The following is a 14,206-nucleotide window of genomic DNA, read 5'->3' as shown; positions in this document are numbered from 1 at the left end:
AAGAACTTTTTGACAAAATTAACGATTACTACCATACATGGAAATTAAAAATCGATGCAAGCAAATGCGAAACCATACTGTTTAGACCAAAGTAAAGTGAAATCGGCCCACTAGAAAGAGAACACTGTAAAAAATTTCAACTAAGAGAAAAAGCAAACGAAGGGGAGCTCATACCACATAAAAATTGCGTAAAATATCTAGCCGTAAATATAGACGACAAATTAAACTACAAGCAGCACATCGAAATTCAACTCTCCAAAGCCAGTAAAGCATTCTGGAAAACAAAAAGATTATTCTACTCCAAACATCTCAACAGCAAAGTAAAAATGCTGTGCTACCAAGCACTAATCAGACCGATCATAACCTGCGGCTGCCCAATCTGGTACAACACATCAGCTCTCCTAATGGAAAAAATTCGCGTATTCGAAAGAAAATGCATCAGGGCTTGCCTGAGTACTTGCAGATACGAACACAGCGGACTCAAAAAAATACGTAAAAAATAAAAGAATCTACGACTTAGCCAACATCCACCGCATCGACTATCACATCTTAAAACTAACAAAACACCACTTCGCGCAAGCTGCAAAGATAAAAGAAAATAGTTTAATCTTCGGTTGTTTATTTTCAAATAACGTTCATATTACAAAAATACACTGACAACAGGTTAGGTCCCCCCCCCCCCCCCACCCCGAAGCGTTTTATACCTAAACGAAAGAAACTATCTCCAAGACCAAATTAATATCCCAATAATCTACCATATAAAAAGAAAAATAGGGATTAAAACAATACTCTACGAGGAAAACTTAAATGGACAGACCGTAGACACTAGGTGGAGATACAACATGGCCCATTCCCAAAAAGACACAGAAGACAATCACAGAAAAAAGATAAAAAAGTATTGGTGGATACCGAAACCATAATAAAAAAAAATAACAAGAGAAAGAGCCACAAAACGTGTAAAATAGTGCAAATATTGTAAACATTGTAAATATTGTAAATAATTCTACAGAACACCCCGCCCTTCCTCTCCCCAACCGCCCTCTCCCACCCCTTCCCAAAATCCCACAGACCCTCCGAAACCAAAAGTAGACTACTGAACTGTCCTGTTTTTGCGATCAGGTGTTCAGGACAGAGATAGGAAGAAAAAAACGATATCATATATAAGCACCGCTCTACAGCGACTTAAATCTAATTTAAAAATAGTAAGCTAAAAAATGTAATTTCGACACGTAGAACATTGTATGGCTATGTCGTACAGTCACGTATCGATACTTTTGCCTAAACCACCTCACAATCGAAGTCCATTGTTTATTGTGAACAACATACAAATGCAATACTCATCTACTGGTCAATAAACGTTATAAAAAAAAAGCAGTGGTTAGCGCCTTAGGTTACGAACGTTCGAGACCCGGGTTCAAATTCCAGCATCCGTAGTCCGATTTTTCTTCCACGATTCTTAAATAGGAAGAAAAATATAGCAGTACCCCAGCAGCGACATCTACAGCCAGCAGCTACAATTATCACGGACGACACTTACACCTCGGAATAATTCCTTAGCCAGTGAAATTCTAAAAAGCGTAGTAAAAACTAAAGGACAGCTTTAAGATATTTTACTCCTCTTTTAACTTGTCACGGCAAGATTTTCTAGTTAGAAAAAGAATTACGTATCTCGGAAGATGGGTTTTAGATGTGTCCCAGCAAAGTTTAACCGAACTCGAAGTTTCGAAGCATCGTTCATCGACAACACGGCTGGTTCTCCGCCTCTTAACCGGAGACGGTACTTCGACGTACACGCTGATCCAATTGCATTGCGAAACTGCGAGCATCTCTGTTTGCTGGTTAAAGCGTACTGGCTGGAGAGGAAATCCTGGTGTCGCGTCGCTACGCATACGAACAATGTCTACTGGAATCAGCAGTTGGGGATGGGGGACGAGGGTGGGGAAATGTAAATACGTTGCGTTGGTCTTGAATCGAACAACTGTGCTACTGACAACGTTCATAGAGAAGCTGTCTGCTTTTTCCTAATTTCTAGCTCGATTTAACCCTTTAACTACAGTGTAATATACAATAAATATACTGTACACATATGTAAAGCTACAATTCGTATGATTTAGTGAAAAGAAATACATACATACACATATACATACGCGCGCACGCGCGTGTGTTTATACTTTGGAACACTATATAAATTAAGAACTGCTACTAAATTTTCATTCGTGTAATAATTACAAATCAGATTAAGTTGGACGCACAAGCGCGCGCGAGCATGCACTGCCGCTTGGCATTTTCGGCAGCAATTATAAACGCGTAGCACGCGTTTTTTCGTTGTAAAAAGCTTTAAACGAAGTCGATGTATAATCACAAAACAAGCTGCGAATAATCGACGTTCTGTCGTATCGTCTCGTATCGTGTCGTATTGTATCGTGTCGCTGGTGTCTAGCGCCGAGCATTGGAAATACGTAAGTGGCTCCCAGAGTTCACGTGCTTGATTGTCTATGGCTAATCCATCGATCTTCGTTCCGAGAGACGAGTTGTCGAAAGATGGATGAAAAGGGCTTTCAGGGGACGGAATCGATTAGCCAAAGTTTCTTGAATTAAAATTAACAAGTTATGAGAAGCATAAGCTTTGGGGATTCTAATGTGAAAATTAATGATGCTTTCTTTTGACAACTGCGACTTTAGTTATGTTTGTTTTTATTGAAAATTAATTTTAAGTTATTTCTTAATTTTATTTTAGGACTCTGCTGTGTATCGTAGATTATTTTAGACGACAACAAGTTTCTGAGAATCGAATTTAAACGAATGATATTCGCCTGTAAAGAAATTTTACGAACGAAAGACTTGATAGAAATATGGCAAATGATATAGGTTAGATAGAGATATACTTTTATCTGATGTAAGTAATACGAAAGAATCCTGGTTGAGGTTAGGTAGTACAGAATTGGAAAATGAAGGAACATAGTTTCGCCTTTCTGTGAGCCATTTGTCTGCCGGTGGGAACGATTGACACGGATACGTTTGAAACACAAGCAATGAAGACATTTGGGGGCAACAGAAAGCAGATTCTTTTGTAGTGGAATCGATGCAGTCGTTGTAGTGCCGAATATGATCAAAGTAGCCGCCGTCAACCTTTCCTAACGGCTACAAGCTTTTTCTACTTAACAAACAACGAAACGCGATATCTCAGGGCTTTTTCCAAGACCTTGAGGAAATTTGAGAAGAAAGAAGTATCGCTGCTCCGACACCTCTACCGTGTGTCTTTTAACACGAGCATCAATTTGTTTGGAGAAATGGTTCCATCCAGATCGGAACCGGACCCTGTCCGTGGCCCTATTTTGTTAGAAAACTTGTCAAAAAGCTCTTCCGACCTTCAAACGGATCGCGTCGAGGTGACGCGATCTAAATGTTTTATGCATTAAAACGTGAGAAGTGGAACGTAGAAAAACTGGAAAAGCGCGCATCACGTAGCTTTCATACACTATCGTCTCTTTTTTTTCTTGCTTGCTTTTTCTCTTTTTCCTCCCCAACACCGTCGCAAACAGACTGTCATACCAGCAAATAAAGTTTTCTACTTGTTTGCTCCACTCTTTTCAATTTATCGTATTCAGTGTACAAATCATATTCTATCTGCTTGTGCTGTTTGTTTCATTGGATTTCTTACATCGTGTTGGATAAATGCTCGGAACAACTTGGTACTGAGAGGTGCTCACTCTGTGGTGACAAATCATTTTAAACATCTTCTTTTAAAAGCCAATAGTTGTAGTAATATCTTTTGTCAATTCGTTAATATCAACTTTGATCGTTTCCTATATCGGCTAGAGTCTGATTGAGAATTTAGAGCGTGGATAGATAGAGATTGCAGTGTCACCGCAAAGCAGCTGTATCGCTCAAGAAAGCAATTGACGGTCACGTTGATTAAACGCGGTCGCCGTTTATTTATTTTCAAGCTATTGAAAATCTGGAAAATTTACTTTTACCCGCTTTATTTGCCATTGAATTGTTAATTTTTTATGGACGTTTAACGTGTCAGTGTTCCATCTGGTTGTATTTTATCGTAGGACCATCTGTCCTGATTTTCCTTGTTCCATCGGGAACGTACCAGACAGAAGTCGGCAGAAGTGCGACGCTCTTTCTACCGTTACCGTCGGGAACGTTGCTATCGATTCTCGGTTACACGATACATCGTGATCCTCTTCACGTTGTTCGACCGGATAAAAGTCGGGCAGTATCTGCGACACTCGAATACAGGCTACGGTTACTCGTATGTACGAGCACTGTCAGCGAGAATTAGATCACATTTAATCAACATCGAAATTTATATTTCGCTACCTACCATTCATATCGATACTTTCCAAACGGTAGTATCATAATTTGCGAATAACGCGTGTATAGACGATTTATACGTAGCTCCGAAATTTACAGATTCTCTGATTTTACGATTTCGCAGAATTCTGATTCGGATGAATCGCGAAGCTTTTAATTTAATTTTAAGAGATCTCGTATAGATGAAATATTTGTTAATATTAAACGAATTCTTATTTGGAATATTTCTTAACTGCATCATTTCGAAACATTTTAATACGCAAGATCACTCAAATCGGAGATCTATCTCTAATTGGAACCTTTTGGAAAACCTTTTTTGGAAAATTTCAAATAAAGAGAGTTTGAAAATGGAACGACTCGCAACTAAAACAGTGAGAAGCTATCTAAATCGAGTGTAGCTGGTCTGGAAAGTTTGCAACGTGTTACCGTTACCGTTTCCGGTTTTAAAGAGCCATCTATTCGTCCTCTCCACCGTAGAATATATCACTCCAAGTAGCAACAGAATTCCCAAACAACGAAAATCCCGCTTTCCAAATCGAATCTAACTCGCTGCCAATTCTATCGCGCAATTAAACGATCTGACGGTCCTATGGGAGATCGGCTAAATCTATTCACACAGCGGACAGTCATCCCGTTGCTGTCGCAAAATGTTAATTAATACCAGGCAAACGCACCGGTGGCAGTAATTCGAAGGCCACGTCAGAATATCCAACGGTATGATAATGCAGTTACGGGAACGCTGATCTAGCCGGAAGGCAGTGCGCGATTGGGAATTGATAGAGTCGAACGAGATGGCCCGTTAATTCACCAGGATTGTATCTCCTTCAAGGACGATCCTGGCAAGGATTGCGATTGTGAGACACGTGCCAGAACACGATAAACAGATTACGCGATTCGATTAAGTGTCTCGAGGTCGTTGAATTGAGAGATGGAGTCGACAGCAATTCCCAATTACAGTTCTTTGGTTCAATTTATCGTAAAGTTAGAACAAGTGTACACCGAGTCAGGATTTCTGGGCTGCGGGGCTAAAATAAAGAATATAACCGTCTACCTGTTTGTTAATCGACGAAAGTACGAAATATTGATAGAAATGAAGAAATTTATTATACAAGAAGAAAGTAGTGAAATTTCTCTCTGTATCAAACATTTTCCATTATCTCGAAATAATTCCACAAGCTCCGCTTCTTAAGAAACAAGTTGAAGTGTTTTTCAGCCTCGCAACGACAAAAAGTGAACGTCTCTGCACTTTTTGTACAGCGTTGTACTTGTACAGCGTCTGGAGGCACTTTGTTCCTCGACAAAAACACGAAACAGAGCCACGACTTGGAAACAACCACGATTATCCGCAATTAACGATCGCCATTTGAGACTCGGTACGCTGTTCTACTTCCCGCTTCGATCTTCGCTTTCCCAGTTCATTGAAAGTCTCTTGAAACTCTTTCTGCTACTTGCATCCAACTCTTTTTTCTTTCCTTTTTTCGTTTCTTTTTCTTCTTTTCTGTAAACCTCAAACTTGTAGTTGTAATATTTAATTTATAAATCGATACACAGAATTGTCCACTTGAGTCGGAATCCGAGCTAGCCGGAACATACGAGAATGACAAATGTAACATATACGCTTTCCATTACAGTCAAATGTCGTTCGCTATCTACGAACTGCTGCTAAAATTTGTCGCTCGCAATTTGCTCGCTAAATGACAACATCCAGCAAAATATGTATGTTGAAAGTTGATCTTAAATTTCGGTTTTTAGCGTAGGCCACGAAAACTCGTGTTCTTCGTTGATTGACATCATTCAAACTGATCAAATCCTCCAAATTTTCCCCGTTACCAAAAAAAGCAAAAAAAGGAAAAGAAGAAAAACGTTCCTTTCCTCTATTAGACAATGAATAACAAATTGAATTAAATGCCGTTTGGAATAGAAGATAAGACAAATGTTTACTTACAATGCACCATTCGGCCGTGGGTAAACACTCCTTTAGATGCATGTGAGCGGTATAATTGATACACGGTGTGATGCTACCGACTCCCTCGTTGTACTGTCCGCATTTATAACATTTGAGACTGTGTGTCAGCCCTGAAACAATGCGAATTCTTTGGTGAAATAAATCTCAAACGATCCTTTGTTCAATGGTAATACTGATAAAATGAACGATGGTGCGAAACCTCTGGTTAAAATTATTTATACAAGAAAATTTACTATTATCCTATCGTTAGCGAATACGATATTGTTACTATGACAAAATTACAAATAAATATAGGGAGATTGTCATAGTTAAAAAATGGTGAAGGGTCTGTTAATGAGAAATTTGAAAGAAAAGGTAACATAGTAACAGCAGAATCGGCTAAAAATAATTCTATTTTCAAAGTTGTTGAACCGAACCTTGAAACCTTGAACCTTAACACAAGTTGTGATAAGAATGCTAGTATGAACAATAAAAGTAATAAAATAATAAGAGTGGCTTTGAAAAATATGGGGAAAAGTAGTGTAACAAACAACAACTAAATTTGGAAAAGACGTTAAAAAAGCAGAAAATACATTAAAGAAAATATTATCGAATAGATACTAAATACCGGTAGTATACAAGTAGGTACGTACGTACCTACAATTGCCATAATTTTACATTTTTCTCATTTGACAAAGAATTTACGAATTTCTGCGCGATTGGTACGGGTCAAGTAGAATTTTTTAATTAGTACAAGCGCGACAGAGGATCAAAGCAGCTCCATGCGATAGAACTAAATCACGAACTCGGTAAATCGAGTGTATCGCATCTTTCCACGTCGCGTCGCGTCGTCTAGGGTAACCCGTTCTACGGAAGATTGCTTGCGAATGTAGAAATTACAGACCCGTTTCCGCTTTGAAGTCGAAGGGGCCGCGAAACTTTTCAACCTGCCTCCATGACGAGCTTTGAACTTTGGAACGCCGAGAGGCAGCGACACTCTCGGTAGAATTCTCCACGCTACACCAAGCAAGCTGGCAAAATCGGAGAAGATACTGGCAAACTCGTTCGAAATTCTTTCAATTTGATAAAAATTTCATCGCAAATTCAAAATATTCGTACATTTGGACACTTGGAGAACCTAAACGAGTTGATAGTTTAATGTATGGAAACAAAGATAAAGATATAAAATAACGTGAAAATAACAGAGAGGAAATATTTTCCATTCCCGTGCAACGAACTTGGGACAACTTAAAACTTCAAAGTAGCCATTCTGAAGCGAAAAAGTTTCGAGTAAGAATGAAAAGAATCGTTCGCGTTCCGAGACGTCGATGCGCGTTCGACGTGTAGAAGTTGTTGGAGCTGTGGAAACGCGTTCTTATCCCGTCCAGAGGAACACGATACACAACCACGAAACAATACAGACCGTGCAAGTGGGTTTCGAAAGTTTCTATCGTCCTACGGCCCGCCCCGTCGATGTTCGAAGATTCGCGAAACTTCCGCTAACGTATCCGGCGAGGATAGTTTCTAGATTCTGATCTAAAACAGGCCCAAATATCTACAGTTGCCACCAAGAGTTTTCGTCTAAGCTATTATTCTACTATATAACATTTTAATCGAAGACAACGAAAGAAATGTGACAAATAGCGCATCTCATTTCTTAGCGAAGCATTTAATTCTAAGATCGAATATTACCAAAATTGTCTTTATCAATTGTCTTTATTTATTTTATTATGTTTTATTTGCTCCTTTATGACTTAATTAGATATCTGTTCTTTTATTTTTTTTCTTCTTCATTTTCTGGGTTGAATATACCTTAATCGTAAGATTCTGCTTCTACCTTGAATATTTCAAAAATCGCATTTGTTACAAGATCAACTGCAACGTTGAATTTTTACAAACTTTACTTCGTTCAAATTATCTATTATCTTAAATAATTTTAAATAACTTCTGCCTTGAAACATAATCTTTTACAACTTCGATCTTACATTTCAGCCTGCTTTCTCCAAATTTGCATACCTATACATCACTAATATAGATATACCACTGAACCGACAAAAATATTTGATTGGAAATTGGAAAACACTGGCGCACGATAACGTTCAGTAACGGAACAAATATCCTCTACTGTGCCAATTTTTCTATATATGGCACTCTGAGAACGCTAGAAATCATCCTCTTTCTTTCTTCTCTGTTGTCACAAGAGATATTTACACTGATAAATTTGCAGTTCTTTCGTAACTAATATATCATAATAATAACAAAATGACAATTGTTAATTTGAACGCGCGTTCTCGTATGTTGAACGATAAGATCCGAGAGCAATGATGGGAATCTCAACGATACAGATGACATTTATGGTTATCATAAATCAGTTATTACAAACTGATTGAAACGCGTAAGGTTCGCATCTAAAGGGTGGTTGGTAACTGGTGGTACAAGCGGAAAGGGGGTGATTCTACGCGAAAAAAAAGTCGAAAATATAGAATAAAAATTTTTCGTTTGAGGCTTTGTTTTCGAGAAAATCGACTTTGAATTTTCGCTCGATACGCGTGCACTTTATCATGTCTCGTTATAACGGATCTCACTGTAGATTTTTAAAAAAATTTAAAAAACAAAAAAAAAATTTTTATTCTATATTTTCGACTTCTTTTTTCGCGTAGAATCACCACCCTTCCGCTTGTACCACCAGTTACCAACCACCCTGTATATACATTGCTAACTAGTCACTTGGATCGGTTGTATCTGTATGTAGCTGTTTCTACAGAATAGGTATACGCGTGGGGCAACTAAATTTGATCGATCTACAAATCTTCCACTAAACGAAAAGTATCGCTTTCTAAATAATCAACTAAACTTGGCAAGATAACGTTTTTTGGCAAGATAACTAATCTTGCAGATACGTTTTCAAGATTTCTATCCCCCTGGTTTTGAACGCGATATACGTGACAAAGTATCATAAAATTCAACATTCAAATCGACTGGGTCAATTTTGTCAATGTTATTTTAGATGATACTTGGAAAAATTCGCGTCGTAAGGTTGGCGTAATGGCATTTGCCTGGAGAAAACAAATAATCTGGGTAAAGAATAGGCAAATAAGGATGGGTAAGGGTGGATGCTATCACGAAAGCAAGAATTTACGGCGACGGGAAATGAACGCGAGCGTCGCTTCGTCCAAGTGATCGTTAAAAATGCGCGTGAAAACAAACCGTTGCGTGGTAGGGAGAAAAAAGGAGGAAAAAAAAGAGCATGGGAGGAGGTAAATCAAGTGGCCAAGAGAGGACAAGATATACTGGTCTGTCCGCTAGAAATTTACAAGCAATATTTTTCGGACTGGCGAGAGGGCGGAGGGAACTTCTGCTGTGACTTTTATTCGGAACCAAACTCGTTCCGCTTTTTCCTACGACTCCTACAACAAGCATCTGCTGATTCTACGAAATACAATAATATTACACGCTACTCGCTAAATGGCGTATCTACCGATTATTATAGTGAATTTGAAGGTTTTGTGTTTAGGATTAATTTAGAGAATCACGAACAAATCAAACGATCGTTTACCAATTATTATTATAACGATTTTTAATCTTTCGCGTTACGATGAATTTGAAATTGCCTATTTCTATTGCTGCAAATAAATTGTTCTCGAAAGTTTCGAATTATTTTTCAGACGATCGATAAATATTCTGGTAATCTAGACAGTTAGTTTAAGGCGTTCAATGCGACACAGAAAATGGAAGGAGGTCCTCGGTGGCGGAAATCGATATTCTTATAACGTGTATTATTAGGCATCCATAGTGTTTATTCACGCGTCATCCGTAAGATAGTTTGATAATTATATTACGATTAGGCCCTGCAATGTTTTGTTATAGTGAAAATGAGATTTAACGATCTTCCCTTTTTCACAATAAGTTTTTCATACAAATGGATATGTGATTTTAAAGAATTTTGGATGAATCCAAAGCCAGTCCAAGCCATGTACAATTGTTATATTACCGTGAAAAAGTAATTCATCTGCTTTGCTGTTTCGATAGATAATTCTCTTCGAACATTAAGAATTGTTTTAAAAAATTGTCAATATCTTGTTGAATTTTCACATCATGGTAAAAGAGTATCGGGGATAATTCTTTTTAAATATCTAAAAGTACTTTCAAAGTCTGTGATAATTTCTCAATGACAAAAATTCCCCCAACTTTTTGCATGCAACGAGATAATCTACAATGCTTTCGTGCGAGTATATTTTTCGAAAATGGAGATCGCTCGGCTTAAATGAATATCAGGCGTTGTTACATTTTAAATAGGAAAATGCCTTTAGTTAACTTTTACAGAACTGTTTGAGTATCTAGATGAAATTTCATCGACCTAAATCTTTGTTTACGCTAAACGGCAAACAGATTCAACGTCGTAAATCCAGGGTCTCGAAATGGTGGAAACGAAACTAGTTTCCAACCGATACATCTGATAGAAGCAAGATCAAGAGCACAGTTTCGTCCGTTGGACACTGTTCCGTTGTTTATTGCCTGATTCGAACAAAGAACTAGCTGGATTAAAAAAAAGCAAAGAAAAGAGAGAAAAAGAAAGAGGAAAAGAAGAGAAAAAAGAGAGAAAAAAGCAGGAAAGAGCACGGCCTAAAATTTTGCCAATTTTAACAGTACATAATTTTAATTAGGAAACAATTTTACAAGAAATAAGATAGAAAGGGATAGAAAAAATAACAAAAAGGGAATGATATATGAATTTAGCGATTATGGTAGATGTAGATGTAGATGTAGATGTAGTAGTATTGAATTTGAAAGTATCGAAAAAGTATCGAAATTGAAAGTAGATTACAGCAGTATCGAAATTTAAACGTAATAAATTTAACTTGGAGAAACGAGATACAAATAAAATGAGATCACTCGCAAATAATAAATTGGTCTGCGTTATTTCAGATAAAATAATGTAGGTAACATGTTGATAATTCGTTAAGATTGTAAAAAATAAATTTTAATACCGTAGGAATACGGTTGTGGAAAACTATGCAATATCCTTGCTGGAAAAGTTTGTTGGTGGCAGGAACAATTTGCGAGTAATTTAAGGTTGCCAAGTTAGACGACAAAGGGGCATATGTACGTTTCCGAGACACTGAGAAAGTAAACGTGACGGCAAAAATCCGTCGTAAAGAGGAAACGAGACCCGAGTGAGTTCTCTTGCGTCACGCGAAATCGTCACGTGTTCTCCTCGAGTCTCACCCCTTTCCAACGAGTTTTCTTCGACTTTTCTCCTTTCTTTAAGCACGAAATAGCCCCGTTTGATTAACGACAAAGCAAAGTGCATAGAACATAATTTAATATAATAATTTGGTTTGAAACGCCTATTAAGTTGAATGACAAATTCGTTCGCATTTCTTTAAAAGTACGTAAACTCCATCTAAGCGAATAATCTATTATGTTTCAATCATTTTTCTCAAATTTGTTATCTTTTAATCAAAGAATGTTGAAGTATGTATCTTTGCATTTGCAAAGCAGCTTCTTAGATTGAACAAACACTCGAACAAAAATAAAAATATCTCCAAACGGAAATGAACTGGCCCGTCATCTGTCTGCTCCACAATCGAAGATTAACCAAATTCAGACAATTCTCGACTGAAATTTTACTATCTCGATCGGATCTCACATCTGGAAGTGAAAGACAAGATGTGTTTCTGGGGAAACAGGTGTAACATGCACGATAATCCACAGGTTCTAAAGAATTTCGATCCGCAGAATGCAAGTAGCGTTCGCTTGGAATCTCAGCTTCATCGTAGAAACTATCGTAAGAGACAAAGGGGAAGGGTGAGCGAGGTGTATACATATACTATACTCTGTATATATATCTTAAGGCATGTTTCGAGTCGGGTTTCGGCATCGCACCTTGACATTTCTATTTCCGCTTGTTCGATTGCAAACAGCTTCTTCGAGTCACGTAAAGTGCAGTAAATACATCCGTATTTCGATATCACATTTTAATAAAGGATAGTAGAAATAGTAGAAAACGTTACCACTAGCTCGCGAAGTTATTCGACGCCTATTTCTAGGCACCTTTTATCTATCTATATATATATTTATATGTATATTATGTTAAGGAGGTCGTAGGGGCGCAAAGTGGTCGTTGAGTGATGGCAACTCCCGGACGAAGGCTAGTCAAGTGGTACTTGTTCAGCCACAGATCCAGATTAGTCACGGCTGCCATGCCGCAGGCAGACTACCGTTCTACTTGTCCCTGCTTCCGCTTGCGGGCCATCGTACGCTTCTTCACCTCCAAGCCACATTCTGTTTCAAGGATCTCATGTACCGAGTACTCTAGTGCTTAGCCAGCTAATTACCTATCTGGGCTATCTGGACTATCTGGGTTTGGTTTACTACGTGTTCCCGGCGTGCAGAGTGCGGTACCAGGTACCAGTCGTCGTGTATCCCGTTGAAATATCTTTCGTCGAATGAAAGTCATCGAACCAAGTGCAGAACGAATGGAAGGAAACGTCGACCTGAACTACTCTTGACACCGTTTAATCGTACGTGAGAAAAGCTTGACTTTGCTCGAGGCATTTGTCATCTGATTGTCAACGATGTCCGACCATGGACCTTCTATTCCCCTGTGGCAATTTCGGCAATCTTCAAGGTCTTTGGAAACGTTGACGAAGGAAGTAGTCGAGTGAAAAGAATCGAGTTATAACGGCACGGCAGATTATTTGTAGCAAGTGATTTGATTAAATTATTTTCTATTCAAATTACAGTGATGATTTTATGTAAGATTGTTGGAAAAATTAGCGAAAAATAAGTAGAGAAGAAATTGTTTCGATCGGGAATAATCAGCTGAACGCTTGGTACACTATGATTATGCAATGGTAAATTATCCTGACAACAAGACATCGTCAAAAAGGATGAAACGTTTATATTGGATGTCAGTTGTTGTGCCGTTTTTATGTCATGGATAGTAATTCTTACCAAAACTACGAAGCACAGTACGGAGCGTTTGAAATTCAACTGTCCGCGCTCTCTTAATTGCAGAAATAAACAATTTCTGAATTTAACTTGCAAACGTGTTGATAGATGTTGACGAAAAACGAGCGCTATTTCATGAAATTGTAAGACAACTATAAGAGATTTCAAAAATAAATGTTAATCAATTGTGACGATGTAATGACAATAAACGATACACGATGTTATTAAGAAATTCTAGAAACTGGCAATTTCGCAATTTAGCTATGAACGTGCAAATACCTTGCAATTGTTGTAGGCCTCAATTTTTTAGAGAACAACACGAATTCCACGTAAACAGTGGTAGAACAGGATGCCTGCCGCGATGGTGCATTGCACGCGCGCGTCACATGCTGATCCTCGTGGGGTCACATAGCAGTCCTGCATAGTGGTCATTGCGGTGGCGCGATGCTATGCGATGCTGCATGCACGACAGAAGAACGGCAGACAACGACAGACAACGGCAGACAACGGCGAACAACGACAGACAACAACAGAGAACGACAGACTACGACGGAATCTAAGAATGGAATCCTTAATTGCTATTCTGAATTCCGCGAACGAGACTTGATACATTGCGGTCGATGAAATTTGCGGATTTGCGCACTTGCGGATCGTCGACGACTCTTCGTCGCAAAAGATGGGGAATGAAACGAAATAGCGAGATAGAGGAGTGCAAGGATAAAGGTAAGATAGTAGTAATGAGTAGAGTGAGAACGAGGACACGATTAAATCGACGATTTAAAAATAGCGTTATTCGTCGGAAAAAGATGAGCAAATAAGACATCGTGCAAAACAAAGATTCCATTTGGCATTTGTTAAAGTAATTCTCTTCGTTTCACGAAAATTTCCATGAGAATTAGCACGTTCTCTACGGAGAGCTGGATGTTAATAATCTCGTTGGTTTCAGCACGAGGCAAACATTGAAATTCATCGAGTCGAAATAAT

The 14,206-nt window shown here is 38.3% G+C and overlaps 2 protein-coding genes across 2 annotated transcripts in view; one reads left to right on the top strand and one right to left on the bottom strand.

Moving 5' to 3' along the window:
- LOC117208064 (MICOS complex subunit Mic60) overlaps positions 1–12,411 on the top strand; it is an 80,475-nt gene extending 68,064 nt beyond the window's left edge. The window contains exon 15 of the mRNA XM_033448901.1: positions 12,367–12,411. Coding sequence (XP_033304792.1) covers positions 12,367–12,396 — 30 coding nt within the window. The 3' untranslated portion in view covers positions 12,397–12,411. The remainder of the gene's footprint in view (positions 1–12,366) is intronic.
- The window catches only part of LOC117208067 (U-scoloptoxin(05)-Sm1a), a 73,752-nt gene that overhangs the window by 17,832 nt on the left and 41,714 nt on the right, over positions 1–14,206 (bottom strand). The window contains exon 2 of the mRNA XM_033448907.1: positions 6,269–6,399. Within this exon, the coding sequence (XP_033304798.1) occupies positions 6,269–6,399 (131 nt within the window). The remainder of the gene's footprint in view (positions 1–6,268; positions 6,400–14,206) is intronic.

This window comes from Bombus bifarius, unplaced genomic scaffold (assembly GCF_011952205.1).
Source record: "Bombus bifarius isolate JDL3187 unplaced genomic scaffold, Bbif_JDL3187 scf7180000008050, whole genome shotgun sequence".
NCBI lineage: Eukaryota > Metazoa > Arthropoda > Insecta > Hymenoptera > Apidae > Bombus > Bombus bifarius.
Note: the sequence above shows the minus strand (reverse complement) of the source record. Positions and strands in the feature narration are given on the sequence as shown.